The 17,986-nt window shown below is 36.9% G+C and overlaps 2 protein-coding genes across 10 annotated transcripts in view; both read left to right on the top strand.

The window, feature by feature from the left end:
- Positions 1-431: 431 nt before the first annotated feature.
- On the top strand, positions 432-6,020 carry LOC139745258 (DNA repair protein XRCC3-like). Its single transcript, XM_071655661.1, has 6 exons — positions 432-552; positions 2,046-2,183; positions 2,919-3,134; positions 4,015-4,160; positions 5,021-5,233; positions 5,730-6,020. The coding sequence occupies exons 1-6, from the start codon at positions 504-506 to the stop codon at positions 6,018-6,020; spliced, it is 1,053 nt and encodes a 350-aa protein (XP_071511762.1). The 5' UTR covers positions 432-503.
- A 5,338-nt stretch (positions 6,021-11,358) lies between these two features.
- LOC139708513 (MAP/microtubule affinity-regulating kinase 3-like) overlaps positions 11,359-17,986 on the top strand; it is a 124,169-nt gene continuing 117,541 nt past the window's right edge. For 7 of the 9 annotated variants that reach the window (XM_071620493.1, XM_071620480.1, XM_071620466.1 and 4 more), the window contains exon 1: positions 11,359-11,557. The gene's annotated coding sequence lies outside the window, so the exon portion shown is untranslated. The remainder of the gene's footprint in view (positions 11,558-17,986) is intronic. The other 2 variants (XM_071620506.1, XM_071620499.1) reach the window with 1 other exon arrangement.

Below are 17,986 nucleotides of genomic sequence, written 5' to 3'. Positions count from 1 at the left end.
CGTTGTATGCAGAATGTGTACGTCGTCGATCGTGTACGTACCAAAGTGTATGTTTGTACTGTACGTCGCGTCGCACTTACTCACTAGTCGCGTTTGGTTTACGCAGTGATATTGTGCTCTAAATCTTTCGATATGGCCCAGGGATTTCATTCGATGACCTGCGATACTCTCGCTCAAGACGCGATATTCCCTGTGTCAATCGTCGAGGAGGCGCGCCATACACGTACACAGTGCGGGAAATTCAACTGCGCTGTTGATACATGCACTATTATGACTTTTATGTTACGTAACTGGCTAGATTGAACAGCGTGTTTGGAATTGTAGTACCAACCAACCGGCCCGATAAACGTTACACAAATGCTGCTATGAAAACTCATCGTCAGCTGTCTTTCTTCCTGAACATGAGTACTGAGTATGCCTCAACATGTCAAGTTAAAATCAGCAGGTTATCACGATGGAAGGTTGAATGATCTACTATACTACTGTACGGCAGAAAAGAATTAATGGATGACTTACCAATCAACCCCAGAATATTAGCAGCAGTGAAGAAAGGTAAGCAATTGGAAGTTTAAGATTCCTCCCCAGCTGATACCGGGTAGACTGCTCTACCTTCCGAACAAAACACATCAATAAGTACTGTCAATTAGTGTCAAGACATGGACTTGCCTTTTCCAGTTCCACTTACACTACAGCATGAGGATCCTGCTGAGTATCTTCGTAGAAGTAGAACCTGACAGAAGAAGTGAGGAGAATTGCAGTAACACAGTACTACTACCAGTAACCATGTTAAAAGTAACAAATTTTGTGATACAATACGTAGCGTAAATCATAAATGCTTGTTTGTGTTCCAGACAGAACGTTGAGGAGTATCTTGAAGAAGAAGTAACACTGTCACAGATCATCCTGACAACCTCAGGTCATGTCTCATGACATATCTATTATGACTTTTGGCACCATACCGGGTAACCGCACCTTCCAGCAACCCCAACACGTAGGCCCTACGCATGTTACTGGTTTACACTCCACAGTGCTCCGGAGTTACATACCAGGCGTAGTGGGCGTGACTACCCTTTTATTTTGTCTAAGTCTCAAAACTAGTAGTGGTACATGTACCGACATCTTTGCAACTTGGTCATATGAGGCGGTTTTGTTATTCCGCCAAGGCAGCTACAGGAGGTTATGTTTTCTTTGGCGTTGGTTTTTTTTTTTTTTTTCTGTTTGCAAAATAACTCGAAAAGTTTGTTGACACATTTAAATGAAACTTGCAAGAAAAGCTATCTTAATGATTCAAGGAACACAGGATTATTCTTTTGATAGTGATCCAGGAATTTAATGGATTCTTGAAATTGAAAGATTTTTTATCTCATTTGCAGACAGGGTCAATGAACTTGGGAGTTCAAGCTGCGCGTATTTGAGGTTTGCATGCGTGCACTACAGTGCAGGAGGTTATGTTTTCATCGCCATGACATTGGCATTGGTTTGTTTGTTTTTCTGTTTGCAAAATAACTCAAAAAGTTGTGAACACATTTGAATGAATAACATTGGCATTGGTTTGTTTGTTTTTCTATTTGCAAAATAACTCAAAAAGTTGTTAACACATTTGAATGAAACTTGGAGGAAAAGTTGATAATGACACAATTAAGGAACAGATGATTAACTTTTGGTAGTGATCAAGAAATTTTTATGGATTTTTGAAGGATTTTTTTTTTTTTCAGACAGCCTCAGGGTCAATGAGCTTTGGAGTTCAAGCTGCTTGCATTTGCATACACGCACCACAGCGCGTGCTCTGTTCAGGAGAGGTGCTGTGCAACTGTTTGCTCAAACCCAGTTCAATTGAACCTGGTGTGTCTTCCTAATCACTGCCGAATTTTTAATTGTTATCCTAATGATGTCATTTTCATCAACAAAGTGCATTGTTTATGTGACATTTCTCTCTCCCCCTCTCTCCTCTTTTCTCCCTTCCCTTATTTCTATCTCTCTCTCCCCCTTCTATTTCTCTCTGATATATCTTTCTCTCTCTTTTTTTTTCTCTATTTGAATACCAGCAAATATAAGAAGCTTTGAAGCAGTGCTCCATCTTTCTCCCGCTGATCTCTGTCGGTGCACCAAGCTATCATCCAGAGATGTTTCTCTCCTGATAAAAGCAGTGTCCGAAACAGTGTACAAGTACAAAGGCTTGACAGGTAAACAGCAACAGCAACAATTTAACAGCAAGAAGAAAGTACTGGTATTGAGAGAGGCATATTATCATTTAACTACAAACATTCTTTTCTATTACTTCTTTTTTACTCAATTCAAGAAATCATTCCCCCATCATTACAGATGCTTAAAAAGAATAAACAGTATTCATTATATGCCTTCAACTATGTAAATTTTGTGCGTCTATGTCTGCATGCTAGCATGAAGCCATCTGTGGGGGAGGTTGTTTCAAAGGATGGACATTGTTTGAATCCAGCTTTAACCCACTGCAAGTCCTAAATCAGTCAGCTGAGAATGATTAACTTTTGTGCTATATTTTGTTGAATATGTAGCATGGCTCTATATTAGTGGTGGCCCACTTACCTGCTACAAAAGAAAAAATTATGTCAGGCCACCAAATTTCCGATAGGGCTATCATTTAGTGGCCCATATTGGGGCTTCAGATTCAAAATGGATTGTTATGTTTCATTTTTATTATGATATTATATAATATCTGCAGGGATAATATCTCTTGCCAAGAATAGTTCCTGACACACACACACACACACAAAAAAAACGACAACAAAGAATACCTTTATCTAGATTTTGAATATGTAAGAAAAAAAAATGTTATGCACATCAGTACTTAGTGTCTGTGTGCCGGCTGTTCATCACAACTTGGTGCTTATGTTGAGATTTGCATCTGTATTAATGGACCTGGTTTTTTTTTTGCACAACAGCACTTGACATCTACAACCAGACTTTGCAGGAAGAGCACAGGGAACCGACTCATCTTTCCACAGGATGTCCCATCCTGGATGACTTCCTACGAGGGGGAATTCTAGTGAAGGGCATCACAGAGATAGCGGGTCAGAGTGCAGCTGGGAAGACCCAGCTATGCCTCCAGCTGTGTCTCACAGCACAGCTCCCAATCCAGCATGGAGGACTTGCTAAAGGTAATCTTCCATTGGAATTTGATTCTGTACTTACCCTCATAAATGATTAATTTCCATACTAATGGCTAACTGCAGTGAAGTTTGTTATTCTTATTTTTTTATTGCATTTCAAATTTCCTTTGTACTGAAGCAAAGGAGACACTTAGATCGTATCACCACAATAAATTATAGCTTCACCCAATCTTTTATGTTTGGAGAGCTGGCTTTTTCCACTACTGTGGACTTTCTCAAGCCAGAATTATTCTTTATACATCTTTGCTGCCTGTCTGATGATGTTTTGGTTGAGATCACTGGAGCATATATGGGTGACAATGTGTATCCCGAGTCCTTATTCAAAGCAGGATTGGTCTTCCCAATCCAGATTGTTTCTTTGATTTCACTGGCAGAGAGGAGGTTTCAGAGTCAATTATGTGGGCATCACCCCTCCCATTGTTATGGCCAGTGTCAATGACATGCTCAACAGTGGCTGAATGGCTGGAGTGATTAAGTCTAAATACCCTTTAGTGTTCTTTGAATTAGTCCTTGAGTGACCTTCCAGTTTCTCCAAGATAAGTCTTATCACAATTACTGCTAGGAATCTTGTAGTTTGCATCATAATGTGATTTATTGTAATGATAAAGACAGACTATTACCTTCTCTAGTGATTATGACTTAAGTTGGAAGAGTAATGCATTTCAGCACTATTCACAGGATACTGAGATAGTAAACAGGATGTGATGAAGGAGTGACTGCAAATACCAGCATGCTGTTCAAAATTTACTACCATACCTTTTCCTAATTGTATCCATAGTCATGTCCCTACCACAAGAAATGTCTGTTACCCATGCAACAAACTCATTTATTCGCGAAATATTTACCGTTATGTCATTTTCATATGAAGGAGCTGTATATGTATGCACAGAAGACGTTTTCCCCAGCAAGAGACTTCAGCAACTTATCAGTGCGTTCAACCGGAAGATGGAACCTGCCCTTGCTTCTCAGCTCGCCCTGGGAGATCACATCTATGTGGAGCATGTTGCAGAGAAGGTATGTATCCATAATCGCCTAGGAAGGCACTCAATTGCATTAAATGTCCGTTGTGTACACAACAGACTCATATGTTTGGGAAATATCTATTGGTATATATCATTTTTATGTGATCACATTCGTTGTGTAAGGTATCGTAAGCTCTTTGCGTGGTGTTACTCTAATCAGAAGCCTTTATAATGAAGCTGTCGTGTATTGAATTACACGTTATTGCAAATATTGTTTTTCTTGCATCATCAGTAAGATGTGTGAATACCAACAAATTTTTGCCTGGATTATGTAATGACTAGCTGAACAAGAAAAAAAAAATGCATTATTCTAAAAATATGCTCACTTTACTTCCTTTGCCAGCAGCCCTCGCTGTAAATATGATGATACTGACATTTAGATTTGCTTCATCTTTATTTGCAGACTATCTGTCTTTTCTTTGTGCTTTCAGATGAACAGAGTGCAGTGTAGCTCAAGTAATAGCTTTTCAAGCACCGTTATTGCCAACACTGTGGACTTCCAATGCCCTATGAAAGAGGGTTTATGGGTTAATCAAAATCAAAAGCATATTCTTGAATTCGCGCTGTGCAATTGTCGACCAATTCAAAATGTGCAGAGAAAATTGTGAAGATATTTCTTCAAGGGTTTATCTTTTAGAATTTGCACTAACCAAGGTAGCATGAAATGCAAGAAAATTACTGAACCGCCAAAATTTCCATGTCTGCAGTAATTGCCCTGAAACACATTGTCTTCAGTTGGAGGAAGTTTTGATTGCAAATGCATCTCACATTACGTCTGATGAAGAATGTGCAGCGCACTGCCGCCTTGTGATGATATTTCTGTTCTGTCCACTTGCCGTCAAACTTGATCAGGATCAGTTGTGGCACTGCCTTGAGAAGCGGCTCCCCCTCCTGCTGTCCAGGGGCATGGTGAAGTTGGCAGTGGTGGATTCTCTCGCCGCCATATTCAGGAGCGAGTTTGAGCTGCGAGACACGGTGAAGCGGGCGCGAGAACTGCAGCGTGTCGGCGCCCATCTCCACAGGCTGAGTTGCCAATTCAATGCTGCCATCGTGTGCGTTAACCAGGCAAGGCTCTACTTATTACTTTATGGTGCATTACGTGTTGTCCACTGTCGCCAATCACCTGGATTCACAAATCCTATAAAGATGTTAATGATGACAATGTAAAGAAATCTTTTTTTAATGGTAAACTTTAAAGGCACATATAACAAGGAAAAACTTTGTTCATAAATGTAGATATTTCTAATATTCTTATTTTTTGTAATCTTTCAGATTTTTTCCGTTATCTTTCAATTTTTTTTTTTGTTATCTTTCAGATTTTTTTGTTATCTTGATACATTTCTAATGTTTCATGCCAATTCATCACATGTTCCATGGAAATTGATGGTGATGATATTGAAACAAAACAACAACAAACACAAAACTCTTATATGGAACTTTTATCTTTTCTCTGAAACAGTGGTATTCACATCTTTGTTGATTTGCTGATGTCAAACTTAAGATCAGTTATACTGATATATTATCTTACTTCAAACAAATTCCTTCCCCCCCCCCCCCCAAGGTCACAGCAAACATGAAATCATCACTGGATCCCAGGGAGTCAGATATGATGCCCGCCCTGGGACTGACGTGGTCAAACGTTGTCAAAGTTCGCCTCATGCTCAGCCGAACACCGTACAGGCTCCCACCGTCGGCGCTGAAGGACACCAAGAAGTCGGACAGAGGAGATGGGGCGCACAGCGCAGAGGCGGACATTCCCGTCAGGCAGATGGAGATACTCTTTGCCCCTCACCTCCCTAAGGACGTCTGCCACTACGTCGTCGATGGGGACGGAGTGAAAGGACTCCAGTAGACTCATCCTCCATTGATGGTTGAACAATTTGTCGACAATGATATAGACTCGAGCCCCCAATCTTCTCTTAAACTGGAGATTCCCCTTGCATGGATCCCCTATAGCAAACTGAGGACTCTGATCACAGGAATATGCACACAATACTATCTGCACTTACATGATTCTAAAGCTTGATGTCATACTTTGGAACCCTGGAAGCTCTAGGGTTATAGATGCTCTGTGGTGCTGCTTTATTTTTGAACATGCATGACAAAACTAAAGTTGGGCTGGAAAAAGCTGAATTCTAAGCTAGAGAAAATGCATCTTAAGTGGGAAACAATACAGCTAGAGCTGGAGAAATTCACGCTCAAGTGGGAGAATGGAAGATTTCGAGAAAATAGCCTCAAAGTTGGAGGTCTCCTGCCAAAAGTGGGAGAGTTGAAGTTTGTCAACAGACATTCCATTGCTTGAACAGAGGACGATAAATTTGTTTTAACTGTTTTATCATCAATGCACATGAGACTGCAGTCCAGTGAATGAGAAAGGCTGTGTGTGCATGTGTTTGAATTGGACACAGCGACAACTCCACTTATTCTGAGAACTGTAAATCTGGCCTGAGACAACTCAACTGGCCTGAGTAGAAGTGGTATTAATTACCCTGCAGTAAAAATAGGCCCAAATGCCTTGTAGAGTGATATACTGCAAGAATGCTGCTTGCATTTTTCTTTTTTCACCCATCCACAAATGAATGTATAGAGCACAGGTAAAGAAGGACAACTTGGTCTTTTTTTATATCTCATTTTGTTGTATTTATATTTGATTAGAACAATTTTACATTGCTTACAAAATGATATTGTATAAACAATTAATCTGTCTTGAAATAAAGTTTCATTCCACGTAGAGGTTGGCTCTGATTTTTTACTTTTTTGAGTAAAATTAAACACTTGAAATACATGTATAAAAGCAATGGGATTCTAAAGTTTCAAATGCATTAACCAACTTGTATCATTAGTAGCAGCTACACACACACACACACACACACACACACACACACACACAAAAGCTTTTACCATTCTGTTGGTTTCATTACAACTCTATTCAAGTGAACTTGAGTACGGATTGGCTTTTGATTGTAAAATGCTTATTGGTGTGCATGTGTGTTTGTATGCTAAAATGCCTTTGTGTACTCATTCAATTTCATAGTGTACACTGATTATATCATCATAGAAAGTTCTTGTTTTCTCTTTCTAACTCTTTCTGCTTTTATTTTATTGTTTCTGGGATTGGCATTGGGAAGAGAAGGGAGGGGTTTACATGCAAATGTTTGCCCGTATTATAGTACAGCTGTTCATCACTCATGGAGTCAGTGTGCCAAAGGAAGTGGCACTCATTTAGTACCAGCAGTGGTTCTTGTTGTTTCTTAAAACAAATTTACTGCTTGACAAACATGCAATATGAGCAATCATGCATCATATCAAAAAAAAGCATGAATGATACCTGTGAACATAAAAACATACATGTAAATGAGTGCTAACAAACACTTGCACACAAACAAACACACATCTAGACAGATACATGTAGGTAAATGGAGGTGTGTATGTACACTGATGTGTGTGTATATATATATATATATATATATAGATAGATAGATTGATAAATAGATAGATAGATAGATAGATAGATAGATAGATAGATAGATAGATAGATAGATAGATAGATAGATAATTGAGAAAATGAAGACAGTAGATGTCGCACGATGCTGGCTGGTGGAAGAAGCTTTCGACCTCGGGGTCTTCGTCAGCTTTATTGTCTGTTTATACAAAATGGAATAGAGGTTTTGAGCATAACAAACCATGTGGAGTAATGAACATAATACACTGAGTATAATTTCAGCATGAGTCAACGACTTCAGAACATACTTTGCAACATATTTAGCAATTACAAAACATTCCACAATATGTTACTGTAAGGAAATATATAATGATATAAAAATGATAATTACAGGCCAAAAGTAGAGAGTAACATCAGGCCTCAACTTGATTTCTTCCATGTATACAAATATGAATCCTGTACCCTTAGAATACCACTGACTTATACTGCAGATGGCTGGCTCAGGAGGTTTGTGTGCTGTTGTTTATCTTTATTAAAGTTTGACAGGATATGTAATATATCGTGTATGTGGGTATCAGTTTTTCTCTTTGTTTAATGGGGAATGAAACCCAAAAATCATTTTGTAGATAGAGTGAATGCAGAGATATTACTTACTAGTAGAATACATCAGTGAATTTTGAGGAAAATCGGTGTATCCATTCAAAAGTTATGAATTTTTTTATTTTCAGTACCGCCATTGCTGATAAAAAGACTACAATTTGTGATGTTGCAGTAGGACAATGGCATAAAGAATTAAGGGAATTCAAACGAAATACCTGTTTTCAGAAATGTAGAATGAAAGCGGAATTTTTCCATGTTGCTTAAAAATTATTGTAAGAAATTTATCGCAATACTTACTTAACTTTAAGATACCATGGAACGAAGTGGGTCACAAGGATTATATCCCCCACATTAATAATAGTTATTTTGCCTTTCTTTGTCAGATGACTGGTGAATTACTTTAGTACTGTTCTGTATGCGCCTCTGACTCCTACAACTTACATGTAAAACACAAACACAAAAACAATGATTATTATATGCCATATGAATTAATTATCATTATAAATTTTCTCATTATTTCTACCATAATGAAGAAGCACTTGACTTAGCTCTTTCAGCAAGCACGGTAACAATGTTACCCTTGACAAATATTAGTAACAAGTGGAAGAAATGTGTACTTTTCATTAAAACAAAAAATAAACTGATTTTTTAATGATATTTTCTTTATATCATCCTACTATGACATCACAAACTGTTGTAGTCTTCTTATTTGGCAGACGATGGTGGTACAGAAATCTTAAAGATTCATAACTTTTGAATGAATGATCAAAATTTTCCTCACAAACGTTACTGATGTGTTCTAGTAATACATGTATATCTGCATTCACTCTATCCACATAAGCATTTGGAGTTCATTCTCCTTTAACAACTTATCACAGTACACATGATCTTTGATCGATGTCATATATCTGAGTCAGTCACACAATTCAGTCATGTATTCATAGATTGCTAGGGACAAAGACTAATAAAGTATACAAGTTTTTCATGAGAATGAAACCAGGTTGGCATAGTACGTGTAGTAATACGTGTAGTAATACATGTTAAAACAAGAATGTAAGTAATGGGTCAATATGGTTTGAATTGTACAGAGATGAAAATGTATCAAATGTATGGGTTTATATACCGGTAAAAAAAACTTAAAAAACAAAAAAACAAAACAAAACAAATAGCATTTTTTTATCATTTGGTGGCCCGACATCAACTTATATGGGTTCAACTAATGTCGAACCCATAAATGAATCAATAAATAAATAAATGTATATTTATATATATGTGTATATATATATATATATATATATATATATATATATATATATATATATATATATATACATATATATATATACACACATATATATATACATATATATATATATATATATATATATATATATATATATATATACATACATAATATTATACATCTATTTATATGTATGTATATATATATATATTACAGATTTATGTATTGTTTAAAGGGAGACTTGTGAGGTCATGACATAATCACTTAGTATTAGTTTCATATATGCATTTTTGTGTCTGTGTCTGTGTGTGTGTGTGTGTGTGTGGTTTTTTTTTTCTATTACTTTGAATGGAACAGAATAAACATCGTTGCAAAACAAAAAAAAAGTGTGTGTGTGTGTTTGTGTGTGTGTTTACTGCTATCATTGTTTCATGAAACCTTAAAATTTTGTAACATTTTCATTTCAGGTCTGATTTTGATTGTGAAAGTTGTATTATTCTGTTTGTTTCATTTTTATAGCCATTTTCAGCATAGTCCAAATTAAATGACACCAGCTAGTGTCTTTCTAATACAATGATATTGGCTAAATATGGACCACTAAAGCAAGAGAGATTTAAAAAATGAAATTGCATAACAAAGTATGAGTGCTTGTCATGTATCTTGTTAAAGCCATATTCAGCATGGTTTGAATTTCTTATTAAATTACACAAAACATAACATGTAGCAATACATGTATTTTGTTTACAATGATATTGACTACTTACCAATGTTCAAAGCAAGAGATATGGCAACAATGCAATTGCATATAGTGGTTTTCACATATCAATCATACAAGATTATTATTCAAGATTGAATAGATATGACATTCATATCAGAATTTTTCTAGAAAACTAGTGTGCCATTCTTGTAAGAAGGATGTCACCAGACATCAAGAGAATTTCACACACAACACACAGCTTGTATAAACCATGTATAAAAAAAATCATACTTTGAATTTCTACATCTAAATCGTTGTATCTCAATAAATATCTCAAACCTTAGGTTTAATCCAACATTTGAAAAGTCAAAATAATGAATAGTGCAATTTTAAGGAGAACAGTGGTAAGGCAAGTTTTTGGTGCAATTTCCTTTAGAGTGATTAAACATGAACTCAGTCTTGTCCATTTGGTATGTCATTTATGCATCTGATACACTATATGATTTTGGATTGGTCAGTGTCATCCCCACTAGATTGTAAGATTTCCAGTTTATATTTGATGTATGTTAACTATCGAAAAATCAGCTTGTCTTTCCATTATTTTGATTATTTACATTGTTATGCACAGTTGGGTAAACCTGTGCAATATAAATTTACAGTTAAATCATTATTGCCATATATTTTCATTATCATCTATCATTACTTTGTGTTATCATTGTTATCATTAGAAATATAATGATTATGATTATAGATATGACGATGATGATGATAATGATGATAATAATGATGGTGATGATGATTGCTATTATCATTATTATCATCATCATCACCTTTATCATCAATTATCATTTATTCAGCCATCAAACTTGGGCAGTGAGTAACCCACAACAGACAACTAAAGTATACAATCAAGTAAAGATATTGTGATGAATGCATTCGTTTAAAAAAAAAAAGACGCTTAATTTCAGCGCCCCCCCCCCCCCCCCCCCACACACACACACACACACACACCCTCTCCTGATTTCGTCCAGCGATGTTTGTTCATGACCACAGAACACATTGCCTAAAATGTGATCAACCCCATCTACAGCCAACTTGTCAACATTTCCACCCGTGTGACCTCATCCTTCGTCGACCGCAAAAGTCGAACTGGTGCGACGCGTTCGGATCGTGTTCGGATCCCGCTTCGGAAATTGAAACTCGTCCGGAAATAGCCGAAATAACTAGCTCAACGATCAGCCATCTTTTCTCAAACAGTGACAGATCATGAAGGTGGGCGAGACTTTAGAACCGATTCTGGACTAATTCAGGACATGTACCACCAGAAGACCCGGTTTGACAGCAGCAAAGATTCGTCATAGCTGTTTAGGCGAAATCTTAGGGATAGATTCGCTTGCCAAGACCCCTGTAAGTAGCTTCATATTGAACCTGCAATATGGGTGTTGGTGCATACATGGCCTGTATTAGAAGCACTTACATTATGTTCGTGTTACTTGTACACAGTTAGCCAGTCACTGCACTGCCTGAGTAGTGTTGGCTTCGCCTCCGGTACTGTGTTCCACTGTACACTAGTGCACTCGGTGTGCCTGTGCGCCTGCCTTACTTGCCCGACAGTCGCTCATGGAGTCATGGACATGCATGGATCGTGTAGCTAGGAACTTCGGCTCTCAGCTGCACAATCCAAATCCGGCTGTTCATGTGTGACTTGTGTCTAAAGAAGATTTGATTAGACTTGTTTTTCATGATCAGCATCAAGTGATGATTGTGGTGCACAGTGCATTGTGTGTAGAAATAGGATTTGATTTGTGTTTTAGGACCTGCTGCAAGGTGCTGGTGCATGGTGCTATAATTTATGTCCATTGTCAGATTGTTCAGTGCCTGATTTGGTGTATGGGTGCAGGTGTAAACTAGTGTATGGTCTGCTTTATTACTAGAAGATTTTCTACCTAATGTATAACTGGTTAGAACTGGGTCAGACATACAATGTGTCAGTCATAGGTAAAGACAGTCGACAGACAGTGTAGCAAAAGTAGTTTAGGGTGATCTACGTTTACTGTAAAGGCACAGCCACAGGAGTTTTCTTCTGCAGTTTGATTTTTAAAAAAAAAATCTTTTAGAGGTGTAGAATCTAGCTAGAACTCTAGATTGACATCTGCCGTTTTGTCAGATTTCTTGACGTTCTCATATTATTATGTCATTGTTAAGGATAAGAACTAGACTCTACATCCTTGCAATTAAAATTTATCATGTTGACCATTATTCTACAGTTGTTTGATTAAGTGTTTGCCATGACATTGAAAAAAAAAACATTAAAACTCGTTACCTTTCTTTTAATCTCACTTTACCCCAGATTCTGGAAGAATGCTGTAGTGTTGTCACAGCAGTCTGGCTTCCAGTTCTTGCTTTTGTGGTTTAGTCTCATCCTTTCTTTTCCTTTCCTTTCTTTTGGTGTTATTTTCTGTCTGTCTGTCTGGCTCTCTTCTGTACTCTCAGCATTTTTGTCTATAATGTAACGTATGTGGCGCTGAAACGTTGGTTTGCCTATGCTTACTGCAGTCTGGTCTTGAAAGTGATCACTGAAAGGGCATTGCCAAGTAAAGATGCGCAATCTGTCACACGCACTAATGGAGAAGAAATTAGCATTTAAACAATGGTTCAAACTTAAAACCACCTTTGTGAATTCGAGCCATCAGGTCAAAGTTTGACGCCGCCCCACCTGGCCATGACGCAGCCAACTTTTAAGGCGTCCACAAAAATTTAGACCTGAATACAGAGGCTTAAAGAAGTTGGAATTTGCATTCGGATTCATCCATAGCTATGTCATTTTTAGAAGATATTAAATAGATGATATGCATGATATTAAATAGTGTTCATTCTAACTACCTACTAACCTAGGTTTTCTGATCACCCATCACATTCAAAACACTGGCACGTCACGTTGATCCTGTGAGTGATTGTGAAGAGGCATCACATGTGTTTAGCTTTCTTAGCTGCTACCCAATGTTATGACAGTAATCATTTTTGTCCCACGATGAAGGAAACCTCTTTACATTGTTTTACATCATAAGTGTGTGTGTGTGTGTGTGTGTGTGTGTGTGTGTGTTTATGTTCAGACAAGTTTGAATTTGAGATCATATTCAGCTGAACTAGAAATTCCTGTGATCATCCCAATCCTAATTTCTTACAAAATATTTGACAGTATTGTCTAAAAGTTGAAGAACTTTCTTGCAGACCTCTACTCCGTATGGCACCTCTTTACTTTTAGAAACCAGTCATCTTCAGCTGTGTCTTGTGTAAATAGACACAGTCCCATATGGTACGGTAGTTCAATAATGCACATGTACACTGTACACTACAAGTAACATGTAGTTCAACAATGCACATTGGTCGGATGTATTAAGAAATTCTGTATTATTTGTTTTACATATGAAATGGTAGTGCACTCGGCACTATCTTGACATTTGTTTATCGTCATGACTCCTTTCAGATCAAAGAGACATTTAATGGAGGTCAATTCCTTTACATTTTATTGAGAAAAATGATTTATTTGTATAATATTCCCTCAAAATAGATAACATGCAAACTACCAAGTACAACATGGTATTTCTGCAACCTTTCAGCAATTGTTAAGATTCCTCTGTTTTTTGCATGCCATGTGAGATTACTTTTGCTGGCATTCAAATTGCATGTCAGAAATCAATTACTTTGATTTAAAGGGATGGTACAGTATTGGTGGAGATGAGAATTGGGCTTTTAGCTTTTTGCAAGATACCAAGAAAACACTTATGATATAGTACAGGGCATACCATTTTAAGAGAAATTCAAGTTTATTTGATGAAAATCGGGTTTGGAATGACTGAAACATCCAAAAACAAAGTAAAACAAAGCGATCATATTAAAAGTATGGGTCCCACACTTTATTAGAATCGCTCTTTTTGGATATCTCAGCCATTTTAAAACCAATTTTTATCAAATAGATGTTGAATTCCTCATAGAATTACATGCTCTTTCATATTTCATAAGAGTTTTCTCATTATCTCACCAAAAAATGTTAGAAACCTGAAATTAGGTCTCAACCAAAACTGTACGATGCCTTTAAAGTACCAGTAGCTGTGCACCCCAGCACTGCATCCATAACAAGAAACTTATGTTTCAGATGATGGCACATAATATCAAGATCAAGACTAGACTGGGACTGAATATAGCACAGGTGGACAATTACACTCTACTTCAAAATCTAGGACTGAACACTGAGCATTATAAATTCTGATTCAGGATGCTTATAATTGCTTGATTGCCCTGGGCAATTTAGACTCACATTTTTTGCATGACTGATGACATAATGACTACTGTGTAAGAGATGTTTATAAATGGTCAATGATTGAAAGGAAACATTTTAGGATGAAAAACCCAAACCATTATGATGTTACAAGTTATCGGATTCTGTAATTAATCAAATGTCTCTGTTGGCCATCGGGTATTTAATGATAACAACAAGAACAACAAAAATTGTTTCAAGAATCAAATCTCAGTCACTTTTTATTCAGACTATATGGCTGCGACTTCTGAATGCATGAATGGAGATGCAGTCTAGTTGAGTTGTGCTCCGTCCTGGCAGTGTCTGCCAGTTGTGGTTTTTGTGTCTACATCTAGACATCTTGACACAGACTGTGCTGACTGCGTAGGCAGAGAGCCAGAGCAATGGCTTAGTTGGCTTCAGTGGTTACCTTGAACTTTTCAGTGAGACCAGTTGTACGTGTTGTTTTTGTGGTAGACCCTCATAGTGCTTTTGAGGTAAACATTGTAGGGGCTCCTTTGTACCACTCGTCTTGTTGTCTTCCTCCTTTTTGACTGTCATCCTCCTTTTTGATCATCACAGAGCTGACATGTAGTATTTGCATTTGACTACTCTTACCAGGCCTTACAGGACCATACATCTCAAAGAATTAAAGGAATGGTATAGTTTTGGTTGAGATAGGGCTTCAGCTTTCGTACCTTATTTCTGAAAAAAAAAGAGGAGAAACCTCTTATGAACTACATGAAAGAGCATACAATTCTAAGAGGAATTTGAAGTTTATTTGATGAAAATTGGTTTTGAAATGGCTGGGACATCCAAAAACAAAGAGGTCCTAATAAAAGATGGGACCCATCTTTTATTTGGCCCCCTTTGTTTTATCTTTTTTTAATGTATATCTCAGCCATTTCAAAACCAGTGTTTTTTGAATAATTTTGAATTCCTCAGAGAATTGTATGCTCTTTCATATTTCGTAAACTAGTTTCTGATTGTCTTACAAAAAGTTCAAATCTGAATCTCCCGATCTCAACCCAAACTATACCATCCCTTTAAACTCGTACCAAACACAAATTTATCACAAATATTATGAAGAATATACTAGAACTATGAGAAGCATTCAGTCATTCAGAAAAGGTATCTTCATGTACACATATAAAGTCCAAATGAAGGAGTTTAAACCAAAGAAAGCCAAATCAAATACCTGATGTGTATCACATACTTAGTACAAGACTTTTATGTGATGATGTGGTAGTATCCTGGTTCTTTATAAACATTCATTTACATGAAGTGGAGAATCAGTATTGAATTGATCTTTGGTATGGAAGCAAGGGAGACTGATAAATTTAATAGAGTGTGGAAAATTGATGGAAATATTTGTAACATCATGGCAATATTATATAAAGGTATTGTATATTTGGGAGTTTGAATGTCATTATAATTTATTTTCAAGTCTTGACACTGTAATGACATTCTGAAGATTTTATCTCATCAGTAGATAACCAGAAAGATGTGGCCTCCATTACCACTATCTGATTTTCAAACAGTGTATTGTGAAATCATTTCATAAGCAGAATTTCTTGTTCTATTCCAGTGTTTCACTGATGACAACAACAAAAATAATATATCTTTGTTATGTATATGATCTCTTGTTGTCATGCTAGTCTTGTCTACACTGTGTGCTTCTTGTACTTCAGTGTCATATGTTTAATACAAACTTCTTTGTGCAATGTTAGTGACATTGATTTCCGAATGTTACTACAGACTTTACCTTGAAAAGAAACAAGGCAAAAGGGGCAAGAGAGCTGTGTAGCATTATGTCATTATAAAATGAATTGCATGGAGGAGCATTAATGACTACAAGTTGATGAGTCAACAAACTTTGACACAGAACTAGTGCCCTTTTTTCTCTCTCTTTTTTTAACTTTAAACATCTGGTAAGCTATTAATAGTGGACGTAATAATAACTGTTGTATGTGCATGTCTGCGGCCTTACATACAGAATGTTGCACATTTATCGGTAATGTGTGTTTTCCTGGAGTGCCTAAGTTTCACTAAAATGAGACATATTCCACTGTGGTAGAGTGAAACTTGATGGATGGTGTGAGGACTGGGAAAGTAGATTGCCATGTCAGTCTGTATTGCAACAGTAGTTTGTTGCTTCCATTTTGAGTCAGAATTTTGTCCCTTTTATTGTGTAAACAGGGGTCACATGTACTTTAGTTCCTGTATCAAGCGCTCCATCCTGAGTGTGTAACAGGTTTGATTCTGAGTTGTTGAAGTTAGAAACGTTAAAGTTGAAAAGGTGTACTTTTCTTGGCAGTAGTTTAAAAAATCCGCAGTTTCAAATGATAAAAGAATTATCTATCAGTTGCATGCATTCGAACATGCATGGTACAATATGCATTCATATACAATGTATGATATTGTATAATTCTGTAGAAAATCTGATGCAGTTATGTAATTACATGTAAGTCAGTTGAAGCCTTCGAGTTGATCTGCATTGTGTACCTACTGTCAGTACTTCGAGAGCATGATTTCAATTAAGGCTTTCAGAAGATGGCAGTAGCTCTATGTATGCGGAGCAGTGGCCATGAATCCCCCATGTTTTCTCCTCTCTTTGCTGGAGAATGTTTCCCGCATCAGTTTGTGTCAGAGCACAGAGAGAGATAGAGAGAGTAATTTCCATCTGATGTCTTTCCAGGATAAGAAGACTTCGTGAAGTGTATGTGATCGGTTTGACACGCAGCGAGGTCACATGCTATCTAATCAGTCACGCAGTCTTCTGACCGAGGTGAGGATGGAATCAGATGAGTGGTGACGCTATAAAAGTTCTCTGGTTGCCATCTTTTCCTCTCGTTAATTGTTTAACTTCCTGTTTGCAAGTACCTTGCGTTCGTTAGTGAAGTAGACCTTCCTCGTGTGGTTCTTTGCGTCTTTGTACAGCAGCGCTAGTTTCTGTCTCTGTAAAGAATTTAAGTAGGTTCCTGACATAATGGATTATGTAAGTTTATCATTACGTATCATGACCTCCAACCATACTAGTTAAAAATATCAACATCTATGCTGTGTCAGGACAAGTAATAAATGATTCATGACATGACATTTGAAACAGATGAGGTTTAGATCTTGATTTATAGTGCCAGCACATTGTAGTGTAGAAATAACATTGTGGACCTTGATGGCTTTTGCATAGATTGATTCAAAGTGCTGTCCAATCATTTTTTTTTACATAAATTTCTTCTTTAGTAAGCCATTGTAATTTCTTCAAAATTTCTTTCTACAATTTGTACTTATAATGACATTATGTCACGGCTGAATAATGAAGTGACATTGTTTTGTCACTTGTCTTGAATTCTTCCATTTTTTTTTTCAAGAGCTGTTAAAATTTCGTGTCACCTCTTCAAATGGGGACTTTTTAGTAAATCTTGTTCAGGGTCTGTATGATGCATTACTGTATACACCCAATATTTTGCGAGGTTTTTATTTCGCGAATTTCGCAAGTCAGGTGCTATTCGCGAAATTAAAGACACGCAAAAATATTG

This window comes from Diadema antillarum, unplaced genomic scaffold, assembly GCF_040938485.1.
Source record: "Diadema antillarum isolate AM-2024a unplaced genomic scaffold, OU_Dant_1.0 scf00000036, whole genome shotgun sequence".
Lineage (NCBI taxonomy): Eukaryota > Metazoa > Echinodermata > Echinoidea > Diadematoida > Diadematidae > Diadema > Diadema antillarum.
Note: the sequence above shows the minus strand (reverse complement) of the source record. Positions and strands in the feature narration are given on the sequence as shown.